Here is a 17,676-nt window from a genome sequence, read left to right as displayed (position 1 = left end):
AATTCATCCACATCATTCAAGCTTTCATCTTCCCAGCATCTCTCACTCAGGTCTACCTGGAAATTCTCCCATCCTGCATCTCTTAGCCTCCACCTTCTCCTCTTAGCTTTTGTATTCCTATTCTGTCTCCCATTCAACTTACACTCCAACACCAGCATGTTATGGTCCGAGACAATGTCAATCGTTCCATCCTCGTCAATCCACATGCGGTCCACCATCTCACGCATTCTCCTATTCACTAACATATAATCAATCGCAGACTCCTGGTTCCTCGCACACCAAGTCACTCGTCCTTCAGCCAGGGTCTCATTCAGGTTCTCCAACTCCATCTCATTTACAAAGCCGTCAAGCATTTCTCCATTCCTGTTCATTTGCTCGCCTAGTATACCTACATGTGCATTCATATCTCCCATAACAATCACTCTCTCCAGCACATTCTCCCACGATCTTCCTTAGAATACCATACTTCCTGCTGTTCTCTGTCACTACTCTCTCACCCTCTACTGTCATGTATACTACAATCACCACCAAACTTTCACACTTCCTATGCTCACCTGTGCACTCTACCTTCACTGCTAGAATATCCTCACTCATGGCACAGCTTCCTACATCTAGTTTTTCTACTCTAAAATTCCTTTCCTTCCTATACATGATAGCTATCCCTACTCCTATGTCCTAAATCTTCCGTCCCTTTCCAATCATCACATACTCACTACCATCCACTTTCACATCATCCCTCAGGTGTGTCTCGGTCATTCCGACTAAGTCAAAATGCCACTCTTCGAGCTCCTTAGACACGTCCTCAAATTTCCCGTGCCCCATCCTCTCACATTCACACAACCATCTTCATGCATCCTGACGCCCCGTGGGTACCTCCACTTCCTTTCACATTCGCACACTCTTTTGCCGCAGATTCCCTTTCTCTCAGTAGCCTGCTCTCTTTCATGCTTCTGTCTTCCTTTTCTCTCATACAAACACCCACCCTTCCTCTTCGGATTCTATCCTATTCCTTCGTACCTTCCTCCCATCGCGCCAAGAGTCAGCTGATCACCGCTGCTACCAAGTGAAGATAAGCCACATGTTTACTTCACAAATATGGGTCGAATTAGCAATAAAAAGCAAATTCGAAGGGATATAATGAAACAATGACTTCCTTATGTCTTAGAGAAGAGAATGGAGGCCATGAAAGAGAAGAAAGAAGCAAGGAAGAAGAGAGAAGAGAGTGATGAAGTGAGTCAGTTCACGAACACCCGCCACCAACGGTCGTCATCACCACCACCCTGCATCTCTCCCTCCACCTCCACACCGTCAGGTTATTTGAAAACGTAGCAAAAAAAAATCACAATAACAATGAAGAAATTGTGGGTGGAGTGAGTGACGAGGTAATGTTCTTGTTTACCAAGTCACAGCTGATCCAGTGTTGCCAGATGGGATTGATGAATTCTCAGTAGATTTTACTTTAAAAAATCAGTAGATTGGAAACTTTTTTCGGTAGATTATATATATATATATATATATATATATATATATATATATATATATATATATATATATATATATATATATATATTGCACGTCACATGTCTTTTTATAAATTATTATCTGCCAAAGGTAAATATTAAATACTGCAATAGACCCAGACTTATTACTGTATTGTACAACTTGCAGTGAGAATATATACCATAAGAAGAAGGAAGAAATAAAGATTGGAGAACAAAAGTTTTGTCCCCAGATTCTGAGTGCTGTGTATTCATGTATGTATGCTGAGAAGTCAGGGATACAGGAGTATGGAAGGAATGTACAGTTTTCTGGGGATAAAACCTATAACAAAGACAACATACAACAAATATAAACACCATATAGTAAGCACAGCAAATGAACTATCAAAACATTTTGAGAAAAGTATTGAAGTGGCTTTTCAATATTATATGGAACTCAACAAGCTGCCAGATGATAATGGAATTTTGGACATAGATGTGTCATTTGATGGTACATGGCACAGTAGAGGGCACTCCTTATCTCTAGGCTGTGGTGTGATTATTGAAGCCCATACAGGTGTTGTACTCTCAAAAACATGCAGGAGTTGTAAAGCCATGCACACAAAATATGCCAAGAAGAAAATAAGTGAAATTAATTACCAATCATGGATTGAGAAGCATAAAGAAAAGTGCCATATTAATTTCTCTGTCTTCAGGTGCCATGGAGGCAGAAGAAGCTATTGTTATGTGGAAGAAGAGCCAGGACAGAAAACTAAGGTACACTACATATATTGGAGATGGTGACAGCAGTGCTTGGAAGGGCATCACCAACTTGAAACCTTATGGAAAACGGCATCCAGTACAGAAAGAAGAATGTAAAAACCACGTGAAGAGGATGAGAACAGCACTGATAAAGTTGAGAGATTAGTACGTGGTTATGGGAACGACGAAAGCCGGCAGGCCAAAGAGGAACAAGCCATTCAACCAAATCCTCTGTGATGATGTAGTCATCCAACTAGAATTTTATTATGGACAAGCAACTAGGTATGAAGGAGGAACAGTAGAAGCAATGAAAAAAGACATCATGTCATTCCTTCATGTTACATCTACAGATGCCAATCCAAACCATTACTGGTGCTCAGAGGTATTTTGCTTTTGGAAGCAAGCAATTAGTGAGAACACCCTGAAGAAGGCTAGCAAGAGGAATGCATCACCCATAAGGATGCCAAGTCATGAAGCAATGTACCTAAGACTAATTCTAAATGCCAATGAGTATAAGGAGCTCCACTCAGTTTACACACGCCTGTCAGATGAGAGCCTTCTTTCAAGGTGTCTGAAAGGGAAAACTCACAACCCGAACAAAAGCCTTCACAGCAGGATCTGGGCTCTATGCCCCAAAGTTTTGAGTGTCAGCAAGACCATTGTGGATTTTGATACAGCTCAAGCTTGTCTAACGTACAACAAGGATTACAAGCAAGGGAACTTATGTGAGGCACTCAACATTCCAACATCAGGCACCATGATGAATATTTTGAAGAAATGGGATGAACAGAGAGAGAGAAAACTAGTGTCCAGACCAAAAATGAAGAGAAAACAGTTGGCAGATCTCTATTATGCACCAGGCTCTTTCTAGATGCACATGTGGCTAGAAAAGTATGGGACTGAATGAGTGGAGGAATGGGATGGAACGAAAGACTACTCTGGAATGGTACAAGGTGAAAGAGGCCCCGATGTATGAGAGGTGGTACGATGGAAGCCTGGGTGGTGATCTTCTCTTCAGAGCTAGGGCACAGTGTATGGATGTGAATGCAAGGAGTTACAGGTGGTCTGAGTCCCGCAGCAAAGTGTGCCAGATGTGTGACTCGGGAGAGGACGAGACGGTGGAGGAAGGGGTCAATATAAAACCGAGCCCATGAAGCAGTATTTTTAAAATGGCCCAGTGGTGAGGTTGAGAAGCAGGTAAAGACCCAAATTTGTTGTCCCTGATTCATAATTAAGTCCAGGTACGAGGAATGATCAATTAAAAAAAAAAAAAAAAAAAAATATATATATATATATATATATATATATATAATAATTGACATATGTTGTCGTGATGGTATGACAAACTTTTACGTGCATTTTCCAAAAACTACGTCTTTCGGGTTATAAATTGATATATCTCCAGTACTTTTTATATGATTTCAGTGTACAATGTTTCATTTTAAAGGAGACATTTTAGGGAAGGAAATGTGAATGTAAAATCTTCCTTTGATAATTCTAACCTAAATGGCATACATATGCAATAAGAAATGAGCAGAAATTACGTACACTGTATTTATTTAAATTTTCATAACTTAATTTTAGCTACTAAAGGAATTTCTTCATCACAATATCTTCATATTAGTGTGAATAACAAGGCCTAAAAATATGAATCACATCCAACCAAAGGTATTCACATAATAATTTGTTGTATAACGACTACTAAAAAATAAAATAATAAAAATAAAAATAAATAAATAAATAAACAAAGATCAACAGATCAGCCTGAAATTTACTGTGTACACTTTATGTGGTACCCTTCATTACCTGTAAAAAAATTGAGAAGAAATTCTGATAATTAAGTGAAAGGGCAAATTCGATATATGTACCCCCTTGAAGTGTCTAAGTATCCAGTATATGCCTGCACATATTAATATTGTAATATATTTCTGAAATTATTCCATATGTACATTTTACAGGTGAAGGTCCTGCAACTCCTAAACTCGATGCCATCAGCCAGGCTGTTTCTAACATTTTGGGTGATGGTAACGTGACGCTGCAACGTCACCCAGAGGGTACCGACAGTAGTACCCTTTACCATCCACAGCTGAAAGGTGACAGGTAAATACAGACAGTCAACCAATGAGAGCGGTGGATTGTGATGTGGTTGTGTGGATGAGGCCAGGCACACTTATGGTGCATTACTGCACATGAAGCTGCTGACTACATGTTGTGATGTTGCATTTATCAATTTTTTTTTTTATACTATATTAGTGATGCTTTTGAAAATTGATAAATTGTGCAAGAAACAGAGTGAGATTAGATTGACTTTGTCTTGGTTTAGTCGGTTGTACAAATTTAGCCTTTTTTAAAATGTCTAAGGAGACAAACGGTCATATTTGGCAAAGGAAGGACCTGTTGTAAATTCTAACCATTTATTATAATGAAGCCTTATGGTTAGATAAGACACAATTCATCTGCTATTTTGTATTTTCCCTTACTTGATCTGTTTCTGCATTACTTAATACACAGACTGAAGTATCTTCAGATCTGTGTTGCCCATACATAGTACAGTGCCTCCTCCAACAGCCTGGTATAGTGTGGTAAAAAAAAGGTAGCTTCACAGGTGAGCCCATAGTGGGTCAGACTATAGTTTCCCATCAGCTGCTGAGGGTTAGAAATATATCACAGTCATGACTTGCCAATATTTCATTGGACAGGAAAAGTTGTTACATGAGCATTTTTAAATATACTTAAGAATTGCATATAGGGTATGTTAGGATATTTTGTTAGTGCCCTGTAATGAGTATTGAATCTCTCTCTCTCTCTCAAAAAAAAAAAAAATAAATAAATAAATAAAAAAAAAAATATATATATAAATAAAAAATAAAATAAATAAATAAATAAATAAATATATATATATATATATATATATATATATATATATATATATATATATATATATATATATATATATATATATTTTTTTTTTTTTTTTTTTTTTACATTACAAGGGCACTGGCCAAGGGAAAACAAAGTGTTGGAAAAAAAAAATCCCGCTGGTTGCCAGGCCCTGTTAAGAGGAAAGTAGGAGAAAGAGAAAAAACAAAAAAATCTAAAAGGAGGGTCCAGTTAACGTAAGAGGTGTCTTGACACTCCTCTTTTGAAAGAGTTTAAGTCATAGGCAGGTGGAAATACAGACACAGGTAGAGAGTTCCAGAGTTTACCAGTGTAGGGAATGAAGGAGTGAAGATACTGGTTAACTCTTGCATTAGGAAGATGGACAGAATAGGGATGAGAAGAAGTAGAGAGTCTTGTGCAGCGAGGCCGCAGGAGGGGGGAAGGCAAGCAGTTAGCAAGTTCAGAAGAGCAGACAGCATGAAAACAGCGGTAGAAGACAGATAAAGATGCAACATTGCGGCGGTGACTTAAAGAATCAAGACAGTCAGTTAGAGGAGAAGAGTTGATAAGACGAAAAGCTTTAGATTCCACCTTGTTTAGTAAAGCTGTGTGTGTGGATCCCCCCCAGACATGAGAGCCATACTCCATACACGGGCGGATAAGGCCCCTGTACAGAGCAAGCAGCTGGGAGGGAGAGAAAAATGGACGAAGACGCCACAGGACACCTAACTTCTTGGAAGCTGATTTAGCAAGAGTAGAGATGTGAAATTTCCAGTTTAGATTTTTAGTGAAGGATAGACCGAGTGTGTTTAATGTAGAGGAGAGGGGAAGTTGAGTGTTATTGAAGAAGAGAGGATAGTTGTCTGGAAGGTTATGTCGAGTAGATAGTTGTAGAAATTGAGTTTTTGAGGCATTGAACAAAACCAGGTTTTCTCTGCCCCAATCAGAAACAAGTGAAAGATCAGAAGTTAGGCGTCCTATAGCATCTCGCCTTGAGTCATTTAATTGTTGTTGGGTTGGGCGTCTGTTGAACGCTGTTGAATAATGCAAGGTGGTATCATCAGCATAGGAGTGGATAGGGCATTGAGTCAGATTTAGGAGATCATTGATGAATAATAGAAAGAGAGTGGGTGATAGGACAGAACCCTGTGGAACACCACTGTTGATAGTTTTAGGGAAGAACAGTGACCGTCTACTACAGCAGCAATAGAACGATCGGAAAGGAAACTGGAGATGAAGGTACAGAGAGAAGGATAGAATCCGTAGGAGGGTAGTTTAGAAATTAAAGATTTGTGCCAGACTCTATCGAAGGCTTTCGATATGTCAAGGCCGACAGCAAAGGTTTCACCGAAGTCCCTAAAAGAGGATGACCAAGATTCAGTTAGGAAAGTAAGAAGATCACCAGTAGATCTGCCTTTACGGAAACCATACTGGCAATCAGAGAGAAGGTTGTGAGCTGATAGATGCCTCATTATCTTCCTATTAAGGATAGACTCAAAGGCTTTAGAAAGGCAGGAAATCAAAGCTATAGGGCGGTAGTTAGAAGGATTGGAGTGGTCACCTTTTTAGGGACAGGTTGAATGTGAGCAAACTTCCAGCAAGAAGGATAAATAGAAGTAGAGAGACACAGATGAAAGAGTTTGACCAGGCAGTGAGCGAGTTCGGAAGCACAGTTTTGAGAACAACAGGAGGGACTCCATCCGGACCGTAAGCCTTCCGAGAATCAAGGCCAGAGAGGGCCAGGAAAACGTCTTTATAAAGAATTTTAATTTTAGGGATGAAGTAGTCAGAGGGTGGAGGAGTAGGAGGAATATGCCCAGAATCATCCAAAGTTGAGTTGGTAGCAAAGGTTTGAGCGAAGAGTTCAGCTTTAGAAAAGAAGAGACAGCTGTAGAGCCATCTGGATGAAGTAAAGGAGGGAAAGACGAAGAAGTAAAGTTGTTAGAGATATTATTGGCTAGATGCCAGAAATCTCGAGAGGAGTTAGAATTGGAAAGACTTTGACATTTTCTATTGATGAAAGAGTTTTTAGTAAGTTGGAGAATAGATTTGGCATGATTACGGGCAGAAATATATAGGGCATGAGTTTCAGCAGTTGGATGGCTACGGAACCGTTTGTGAGCCGCCTCTCTATCATTGACAGCACGAGAACAAGCAGAGTTAAACCAAGGCTTTTTAATAATATAATAATATAATATATATATATTATATTATATTATATACCTCAATTTGTGGGATTTTATTGATTTACTCTTTATATTCTTCCTTGGTATTGTGTCAGTCTGCACTTTCATACAAGTCAATTTCAAACTTGTATTGCAGAAGCCAGTGGGATCACAGCAAGAAAGAACATGAATTACGCAAGACTGTTGATGGATGGACTCCAGTCTCGGACCCCTATAAGGCAGTCTCAGATCCCAATAAGGTGGTCATCAGGACTTCAGTCTCAGATCCCAATAAGTAGGTCACCAGGACTCCAGCCTCAGATCTCAATGAGGCAGTCACCAGTATGTTAGGGACTAAGATGGATGAACCAGAATCTTCTCAAACTCTTCTGTCCCTGCACCACGAGCTGTGTAGAAAACAGAGTGCCCTGATCAATACCCAACTTGAAAATGAGGTGATAAAGAAGAAAGTATTATTGGCACAGCTTGAAGAGGCTCAAGCCAGAGTAAGATTGGCAGAGCTGGAGGTGGCCATGCCCCAGAAAAGGGAAGAACTAAACCAAAAATGTGATGAATGACAATACAGTAATATGTAAGTAAGACTGGCCGTTTGGTTTGTTTTGCAAATCCTATGAACATCTCTCAGTATTATATGATTCTGGGCAATTCAAGATTTTTTAAATTTATTTGTTCATGTTTCAATTTTCCACACTACCCAAGATTATAAGTAAAAATCAAGGTGTATTTTCTTTCCTAAAAGAGGTTTCTCCTTTTCTGGAGTGCAATAGTGGGAGCTCTAATAGTTTTCTCAAGAAATACTTAAATATGTTGGAAATAATGTTACTCGATGCACATGTGTGTGTGTGTTCACATACACCAACTGTTACAACCCGTGTACAAGTAACTTTCTCACTGTGCTTTGTAACACTGCTGTCACCACAAAGACCTGACATGTGTTATGCTGTCCTGGGCATGTCTGCATTCCTCATGGGTTACCAAGAGACTGGTAACAATGGGTAGAGAGATACGCTGTTGTGCAAGTGAATGCAGCAGCAGTGAGCCAAACACTAGATAGCTTTTCTCACTAACTTGCTGTTCTTAGACTGGTCTTTTGACACTTCCTCTTCTTACTTGCACACTGCTCACTGACTTACTAACTGCCTACGTACTTCACACAGACCACTTGTGTGACTTAGTACCTCCTTTTATACAATATGTTACATCTAGATAATTCCACAATACAGAACCTCCTCAATCATCTTGGTCACATCACATAAGAGCCAGTGTTACAGTATACAAGATTAAACCATACACAATAAGGCTATACTAGGCTCTGCCCTTAGAGAGAAAGCTGCCACATGCTTTGCCCCTCCCCTCCTCTACCCCTTTGGTTGATGCAAATTCCATTCAGTCTTCTCAGGGATTACAGACCCAGCACAATACTAATTTCTCAAGGCTGTGAAGAACAGGAGTGTTTAGGCTTTGCATCTATTGTGGGATGACAACCACTAAGGGAATGATCTTCTCACTAAGAGGCTGACCACCCTCCCCTTTGACCTGAGTGACAACCCATGAGCAATGCTGTCAATGTTAACATATAAAACCCAGACTATTATCTTAAAACTTGAGCCATTCACAGCTCTGCATTGTTTGGTAGGCCAAATTATCTATACCAAATAATTGAATTTCAACTGAAAAAGGTAAAAATAACCAGCATATTAAAGAAACTGTGATGTGGCAGAGTAGCAGACTGTACTACACCAACACATGCTAACTTTCTTCCAAGAAAGAAATGACAAGCCCTTTGTATCTATTATAACTAATGTATAGTATGATGGTGTATATCTGAATACACCAAAGTATGGTCATTTAGTTTTAGAATAATGCACAATTGGGAAACTGGCACCCGTTGAGATCACAGAGAATGTTGCACCTTTTGTCTGGGCCTATAAAAGCAGCTGGACAAGTAAGACACTCAGCACCAACAGTACTACAGCTCACCAATCGTGCCAGTAGCAGCCATGTGGCACCACTGTGACCTCCACCAGTTCCATTCTTAAGCAGACAAATCCAGGTAAGGATTAGGGAAGGCCTTCACCGTTTTAGCATGAAACAGCTTGCAGTGGCAGCCAATAGCCATCACAAGTGTTTAAGCACTAGCTATTTATTTATTCATTTCCCCCATCCTCCCCTGTGCCTCCACTTGTGTGGTATGGAGTCCCATGCAAGTTGGGACAAAAAATTTTTACTTAATCTTTTGAGGGAATTAAGATTCAAACTTTTGTGAGAAACCACTGAACTATATAGCCGTCATTGCATGGCCAATACAACATGCAACACCCCTTCCCACAACACAAACGGTACTACAAAAAGGACTAAATGTTTACTTACACCTGACAACTGATCCTTACGGGGACCGTCCAGTGGCCATGGTATCGCAAAATCTGAAAAATATCGAAAATTCCCAAAACACCATCAAAGCGTCCCCAAACATAGCAACATAGTGATGGAGTATTTTGGGGAAATACGATAAAATACGTGGGGTATTTAAACTTTAAAGGGCCCCTGCCACGCCCACTGCAGCCCAGGGCTTCCCCCCTCTGTACCATAAATGATGATAATAAGCATGGAAAAAGCCATGAAATGTCGTTTCTTTGGTAAGGAACACAGGAACACACCCTTTCCCCTTCCATTTTAGTGTCCATGTGACTGTGATGGGAGGATGTATTGAGTATCTTGCCTGTTATTTCACACCTTGCAAGCCACAATCCAGCTATTTTACCTGCCTTTTTTGCCTTACAATATCTAAACAAACGGTGCAAGTGGAAATTACAAGTTGCAATGACCATGCATGGATGGGACACACCCTCGCCTTCGTGTGACTAATAACTACAATCATTGTAGGGGCGGCCAGGTGCCATACAAGTCTTTTAGAATATTCTTAACATGCCTAAAATGCATATATGATGCACATGGTGGTGTATGAGCACAAAATATCCAACTCAAATAAATGTACAGGGTCATAGAGGACCAAAATGACATCTCTGGGGTTTTGGCCTTTGTTTTCACTTATTATCATTCAAATCGTATCTTCTCCCACATTTTTCAATGGATTTTCAACTTTTTGAGGTATCAATTTGAAGCTCAATGAAGCTGCTATATTTCCATCTCCTAGAATTTGGATTTTTTTTTAAGTGCCACAATATAATTATATATATATATATATATATATATATATATATATATATATCGAAATAAAAAAATCATAACGGCCATAAAAAAAATAAATAAAAATTCTGAGATGGAAAGTTTTGTTATACCACATACTTCATATCTGTACTGGCAATATTGAAATCTGTCCTCTGGTGATAAAGTTTACAGGAAAAATATTTTTTTCAAAATACTGATTTTTTTTTTTTCATGCAGTTATTTATGGGTCGATTTTGCTTGTAACTACTAAACTAACATTGTGTAATAAACATCAGTGAGAGAAAAAAAAAAAAAAAAAAAAAAAAAAAAACCCTTTATTTTCAATTTTTCAAAAAACTCACCGGACAGTCCCCTTTAGGACTTGTCTATTTGTATTCTTGCAGGATAATTATCCTGCACTCTTTCCACACTTCCTCCAGCCTTCCAAACCTTATCTCATCATCTTCACTCCCGTACCTATCATCCAAGTAATGGAGCATCCCTTCAGTTTGATGGAAAGTAAAAGAGAGACAAAAAACCATCGCAGCTTTATTTGGTCAGGTAGAGCTGGGATTGGAGTGTGTTGCCATCTAACCGAACAGACCTGTGGGAGAGAGAAGATGGTAAATTACATACAAAAACTTCATTAAAAGCCTACTCACTTAATATTTACTTCATTCATCTTGAACAAATTTTTACCTTTCCCGTCATTACAAAACTTAACTAAAATGGTTTCATTATTTCTTGAACATATTTTCTACCTGTTCAGAGATCATAACTACCCACAAAAACTTTTCAACGCAAGACTGACAAGATTATTGAAAACTGTAATCTAACCCTTTATAATTTTGGTATATGTTTCCTTAAATTACTCATCACTGGCATCTCCACTTATTCCACAACTACCTCAAATCTTAGAGAACTAACAAAATATATACTTTTCAATCTGATTCTTTCTTGCTGATAAATAGATATTTCATACACTATTTCCAGTACAACTAAATGTTTTCTATTGTAAGACAGAACTTTCATCTTATTCTTTTATTAATATCAGCCAACTAACATCAAAACTAATAAATACTGAAGCAATTCAAATGAAGCCACAACAAACAATACTTACTGAAGCCCATGTCGTCATCGGACTCTTCTGATTCTTCCTTCTCTTCCTTCTTGGCTTCAGCGGCTGGGGCTGTGAGGGCGAGGCAGCAGAGCAGAGACGAGACAGTGGCACGGATGGGAGAGGGAGAGAGAGAGAGACTGAATTAGGTACAGACAGATATGGAATAAAAACAGATTCACACTAATTTCTTCAGGTATCAAGTTGTAATCAAGTGCAGTCAGGTGAAACACGGATAAATATCATCATGATCATTAAGACTTATTAGGCATTATTCAATTTTCATCCGAGTGCTTAATTAGATTAGGTTTAACCTCTTCAGTACCATGACGTATTTTCATATTAACTCTGCTTACTATTTGGTGATTTTATACAGCTTCAGAAACATATGTTTGGGTAAAAATAGTAACCTCCATAGACTCTTCCTAATGTAAGTAAAATGGTCTAATCGTACTCAAAACTCATGGTAAAAATATGTCCCAGTAATATAACTAATAATCCCTTCATTTTACTCATTAATTAATAAAGCCACCAAATCACCAAGGTAAAGTTACATGACTACTCCCACAATTCTTAAAGTTCCTTAATCAATACATATCAATCAAGATACTAATGAGAACCTTCCTGACCTTTTTCTGTAATCATGTCAATCATTCAGTACCTAATCATCACCTTGGGATGGTGAAGTGAAAGTGCAACATGTGAAAACCAAACTATAGTTTAGTTAGTCTTTTACACAATGCGTCTAGAAAAACCTACCACAATCTTGGAACAAATAATCATAACTAACAAGAATCCCGGTGCAATTCCTCCTTCCTCGACTAAACTACGTATTCTAGATTTAGACTCTTCTAAGCAATGAGCCAGGAAAACCCTACCACAATCTAAGTATACGAATAACAAAGGCACAAATTACAAGTTCCGTCTCATCTGTCCTCCGTCACAACAAATGAAACAAGTAGGTTCAGAATGACCTCTAAAAGTAATGTCTAGAATACCACAATCTTAGTACACAAGAGCAATAACTAGGAACCCAAGTGTCATTCCTCCCTCATCCCCAAGGCAGCTGACGCCACACACCTGCAGCAGCGGCAGCGGCAGGAGCGGCAGCACCACCACCACCACCACCACCAGTGCCAACGCCGGACCCCACGTTGCTGACCATGGCCTTGAGGTCCAGGCCGGCCGCCGCCTTGGCGAACATGCCGGGCCAGTATGGCTCGACAGACACGTTGGCTGCCTTCAGGATGGTGGAGATCTTCTCAGCCTGTGAGGGAACCAAAAAATGCTCAGTTCATGACGAATGAATCCAGACACTATACTAAAACCCTTCCGTACCTACCCATAGGGCGTTGGCCATGTCTGCCGTGAGACTATGCCAAATCTCCAATAAAAACAAACTACTCACTGTCCTGTAATCATAGCATTATAAAAAAATAACGTTCTCAGAACATTCAGAAACCTTAATTAAGTGGTAGATGATATAAATAATTGTCATATACGAAAATAAATTAAGCTAGTTCATATACATGGACGGTGATGTGTCATATCAGGTCAGGCGACGTTGCCACTCACGACCCAGGTGGAATTTCCCGGGGAGGTTGGGGGGATGAGTCAGGTCGCCACGCACGTGTCGCTTCACTTCTCCTCTGGTCACTACCATGGAAGGACCCCCTGACGCTTCCCCGTCATACACTGTCTTGCGCAGCCAGACCAAGGAATTCATATTCCGCCTTAATAGATATTTCTTGCAAGAGAAAGCAAATCGGGCAACACTCTTACCTTTAACTCAAGCAAGGAACCACTCAATATATTACTAAGTGTTTCTACTCGTATGTGCACTTATTTGACAAACATGTAAATTACTTGTCTCATTTTCATGTATATAACCAGAATCTTTATTGCATTTAATGTACTATATAGCTGCATAGGTATTAGGGTCGCTTCTGACTTCTATTAATGAAGTAGAGAACGATCATCACTCCGTTTTCTTTGAAGAAGGTACTGGTATAGTAGTGGCAACGTCGCACCCAAGAGGAGCCACACCTTGTGGGTAGCTACGGATGAGTTCTAGTATAGTAAGTTAGTAGCCATAAAGTTATGACAGGAGCCTTCTTTGTTGACTCACCTGGTCAGCCTCCCTTCCTTAACATGAATGTAGAGGCAAGTGGGGTTATTCCAATGAATATAAGGGCAGCATGAACCTACAGGTATAATGAGATAATATATGCCATTTGTTTCCATCATAAGCGACATACTTAAGTTACATGTTTCGCATATGTGCATATTAAACTGGATTTTTTTTTTGGTAAGAGAGGAAGCGTGAAAAAAAAAGTCCCCATGCAGTTGTGTACCTTACAACATAACTCGGCAGCTTAAGTTGGTTAATATCTCGCCTCGTATGTGTGTAGTAATATAACTTCAATACTACGGCAAGCTGTACTATAATTATTATAGTATGAATGCAGAATACTGGCAGGAACACCTATTACAACCAACACACCTATTACACATCACCAAACAATTAATTATGATATGTTCCATGTGGGGGGGGGGGGGATGAAATATTAATCATAACGTTCTAAAGGAAAAGGTCACTCTCTTAATATACATGTTCCTTCGCTCTCCTTGATTCCTGGCCCCCCCTTCACAGTTCCTCCACCCAGCTGATTTGACGTCACATACATGAAGCCATGCTATTGGTCAACAAGGGAAAGAGAAAGAAAAGATAATAAATGGAGGAAATGGAAATAAAACAAGATACAAAGAAAATGGATAACGAATAGAAGAATAGGAGGATATTAGGAGATATGGCCACGTGTGTGTGTAATTCACCTCGGTCTCCTGCTGGTCACCCAGCCAGTCTTCCCCATTACGGAGCGAGCTCAGAGCTCACAGACCGATCTTCGGGTAAGACTGAGACCACAACACACTCCACACACCGGGAAAGCGAGGCTACAACCCCTCGAATTACATCCCGTACCTATTTACTGCTAGGTGAACAGGGGCTACACATTGAGGCTTGCCCATTTGCCTCGCCGCCTCCGGGATTCGAACCCAGACCCTCTCGAGTGTGAGTCGAGTGCTAACCACTACACTACGCAGTGTGTAATTCACTGTTTGATCTGCTGCAGTCTCTGACGAGACAGCCGGACGTTACCCTACGGAACGAGCTTAGAGCTAATTTTTTCCGATCTTCGGATAGGCCTGAGACCAGGCACACACCACACAATGGGACAACAAGGTCACAACTCCTCGATTTACATCCCGTACCTACTCACTGCTAGGTGAACAGGGGCTACACGTGAAAGTAAATAAGTATGCAAATGAATCCCATTATGTTCACCTGATGAAACACCTTTCCACGTGGCCACCTCACCTGTCTAGTTACGCCAAGGCTGCAGGAACCACTAGGAGAGTCCCCACAGTAATGACGAATAAATCAAGTACATTGCGTATTCATAACCCAAATCTCTGTAGTTAGCGATACATTACCCACATCTCTATCTGAAACACTGCTCATACGGCGGTAAAATTGCAGTTACGACCAATATACCCTAACTTATTTCTTTTTCCCTGTCTAACAAGCTTGGGGACCTCCAGGGAAACCTAACCTAACCTTATTAATTTCCGATAGGGTAAATTGGGGTTAGAAACGCTCAAAGTGTGATCTAGCCCGTGAGAATGTGTATAGTGACGTGTGGTGTATTGGTTCAAATTGCAATAATTCCCATAAAGCAAAGTGGCGGCTATAACTACAATAAAACATAATGAGGTAATGTAAGCTGTGTACTGTGAGCGGCGTAATCAAGTCGAGATTTCGTCTAAAACATACGTAATGACTAACAACCACCAGAGTGCCGGACTCAACCCCTTACACACCCTGTTTACCTTCCATACACCACACAGGATACAGCTAACACACATCTACAAACAGCAACGGCACACTTACCCAATAAATAACCTAGAAACTAAACATTCCCAGGGGTGAGATGGACCCACGTGCAGCCATGACGAGGATGTAAACAAACCAACATCTCTTCACAAAACTGCTAATATCTTACCGTGATGGGCACCTCGTCGTCCATCAGGATGAGGGAGGCATACACACACGCCAGTTCATCGCTGGAGGCCATTGCTGCGGCGCGAGAAGGATGGATGGCCCTGCAACTCGGCGATAATCAATCACCTTTAACCCAAGCGGGGAGAAGCAGGCTGGTCCTTGGGAGAGTGAGCGCGGGGAGGGAGAGCGGCGAGCCCCGATTCACGCATGCGCACTCACCCTCATCTCTGGTGCGTTTTAATGGTAATACAAACAACACATGATACTTCCATATTTATCCTTGTTTATAACTTATTAGATTATGATAAATTATAAGTATCTTTTTTGCATAAGATAATCGTACGGTAAATACTTTTTGTTTGGAATATATTCATGGCGTCATCAGCCGTCGATTCCCGCTAAATTCGAATGATGAAACTTTGATATTTTTTCTTGTCTTTTATTTCATTCCATTTTTATTTATCTATTTATTGATCTATTTCCTTAATGTGGAAATGTTGTCGGCAAGGGGTACAAAAGAGTGGAAACAAGAAAGGTGCACTGATATGCCAATCTCATAAGGAAAAGACAAGGAACGTGTAAGATTTATGTAGTACAATCCTGAAGGCAGCAAAAAAGAAAGAAAAAAAAAAAAAGTGTAGTCAAAGTTACGGGTGTTGCTAGTGAGTCAGTTTTCAGCTCTATAGTTTAAACATTAATGTATTGTTCATAATTACGCATTTGTTTCACTGGGACTTGCAACAACTAGTATAATTCGGCACAATACGTTATGTCATTGTTAAAAAGTGTACCTAGTAAAGCATTCTTATTTCATCTATTGGCAAATGAGATAAGATGAATTACTATAAATGAAAGTTTTGCCTCTTGGATATTTTGTTGGATGAAAGCACTGCAAAGCCAAGCAGGATTGGGTTTTCAAAAATATTCTCCGTAGTATTTCATTGCATCTGTTGAGTACCTCTCCTTGGTATACTAATCTCGTCTACGATCGAATAAATGGGATCTCAACGCACATCTTGCCCTGAACTTGTCAATATTCTGTTTACAAGCTAAATTATGAAGGACTGGTAGAGAGGGCAGCGGAGACACAAACGTGAGCCTCCCTCAAGTCACAAAGGAACACTACTTTATTGTGTTCAGGACTGCTACCTTGAATAAAGAAAATTAATGGATTATATCTTATCCGCAGATTTTTTTTTCCATTTTTTTTTTCGCAAACTCAAAGTACTATTAAAAGAATTAGTAACTTGCATTTAAATACTTAAGTTTACGTTTTAATCTCTGTTTTCTTTGGTTTATAAAATTTTAGAGGGTAACTAAAGTTCACGGCCAGTATTTTGAAACTATTACATATGATAACATGAAAATTGAAGAAGAAAAGAGAAGGTGCAAGAAGCCATGATGGCTACACTAACTGGCTACACGTGGCAGATCCTGTATGGAGCATTCCTATCTATTTCCACTAATCACACTCATTCATGAATTTAACCTCTTCAACACTTAGGCGCATTTTTACCTTGATTTTTGGATATGATTAGACGATTTTATTTGCATTAGTAAGGGTCTATGAAGGTCAAGAGAATAATGGCCTGAGTTTTCACTATTCTAATCCCAACATAAGTTTCTAAAGCTGTGTAAAATCGCCAAATGTTACCCAGAATGAACAGTGAAACGCGCACTCGTACTGAAAGGGTTAATCTGAATAATCTTTTTAAAACCCTCCAATGACTCAGCACAAATAGCCTGGCCACTGAGTCCATTGTATTCATCTACTACTATATTTGAGAGACATTAATTAACTCATCTCTTTTAAATCTAACGTCATCAGGCTTGAGTAAATTATTCCTCATTTTCTTGGTTATTCACGGGAGTACAGACTATTATTATTATTATTATTATTATTATTATTATTATTATTATTATTATTAGTAGTAGTAGTAGTAGTAGTAGTAGTAGTAGTAATAGTGATACAGTTTTTTGTCCAAATATCAGTAGCATCATGAAAACATCTTTGACACCCAA

General features: G+C 39.5%; 2 protein-coding genes across 3 annotated transcripts; one reads left to right on the top strand and one right to left on the bottom strand.

The window, feature by feature from the left end:
- Positions 1–1,069: 1,069 nt before the first annotated feature.
- On the top strand, positions 1,070–8,023 carry LOC123502027. 2 transcript variants are annotated; one of them, XR_006673777.1, is made up of 3 exons: positions 1,070–1,382; positions 4,199–4,340; positions 7,443–8,023. XR_006673777.1 is itself a non-coding variant. In XM_045251181.1 (3 exons), the coding sequence occupies exons 1-3, from the start codon at positions 1,174–1,176 to the stop codon at positions 7,582–7,584; spliced, it is 423 nt and encodes a 140-aa protein (XP_045107116.1). In that variant the 5' UTR covers positions 1,070–1,173; the 3' UTR covers positions 7,585–8,023. The 2 variants fall into 2 exon arrangements, 1 of the variants encoding a protein (XP_045107116.1); XM_045251181.1 differs by having other exon boundaries at positions 1,070–1,312.
- Positions 8,024–11,007: 2,984 nt separating this feature from the next.
- Positions 11,008–15,833, bottom strand: LOC123502028 (60S acidic ribosomal protein P1-like). The gene is made up of 4 exons (XM_045251182.1): positions 15,656–15,833; positions 12,672–12,858; positions 11,595–11,663; positions 11,008–11,078 (listed from the first exon to the last, which is right to left on the bottom strand). The coding sequence occupies exons 1-4, from the start codon at positions 15,725–15,727 to the stop codon at positions 11,065–11,067; spliced, it is 342 nt and encodes a 113-aa protein (XP_045107117.1). The 5' UTR covers positions 15,728–15,833; the 3' UTR covers positions 11,008–11,064.
- Between the last annotated feature and the right edge of the window lie 1,843 nt (positions 15,834–17,676).

The sequence above is a fragment of the Portunus trituberculatus genome, chromosome 10, assembly GCF_017591435.1.
Source record: "Portunus trituberculatus isolate SZX2019 chromosome 10, ASM1759143v1, whole genome shotgun sequence".
Lineage (NCBI taxonomy): Eukaryota > Metazoa > Arthropoda > Malacostraca > Decapoda > Portunidae > Portunus > Portunus trituberculatus.
The sequence above is the reverse complement of the archived record's forward strand: the minus strand, read 5'-3'. Positions and strand labels throughout refer to the sequence as shown.

Excerpts from the sequence above, each read along its gene's own strand:
- LOC123502028 (XM_045251182.1), bottom strand. The coding sequence starts at position 15,727 with ATGGCCTCCAGCGATGAACTGGCGTGTGTGTATGCCTCCCTCATCCTG. Across the intron at positions 12,859-15,655 it reads ACGACGAGGTGCCCATCACG|GCTGAGAAGATCTCCACCAT; the intron begins GTAAGATATTAG and ends GTTCCCTCACAG. Across the intron at positions 11,664-12,671 it reads TGCCGCTGCCGCTGCTGCAG|CCCCAGCCGCTGAAGCCAAG; the intron begins GTGTGTGGCGTC and ends TCGCCCTCACAG.
- LOC123502027 (XM_045251181.1), top strand. The coding sequence starts at position 1,174 with ATGGAGGCCATGAAAGAGAAGAAAGAAGCAAGGAAGAAGAGAGAAGAG. Across the intron at positions 1,313-4,198 it reads CTCCACCTCCACACCGTCAG|GTGAAGGTCCTGCAACTCCT; the intron begins GTTATTTGAAAA and ends TACATTTTACAG. Across the intron at positions 4,341-7,442 it reads CCACAGCTGAAAGGTGACAG|AAGCCAGTGGGATCACAGCA; the intron begins GTAAATACAGAC and ends CTTGTATTGCAG.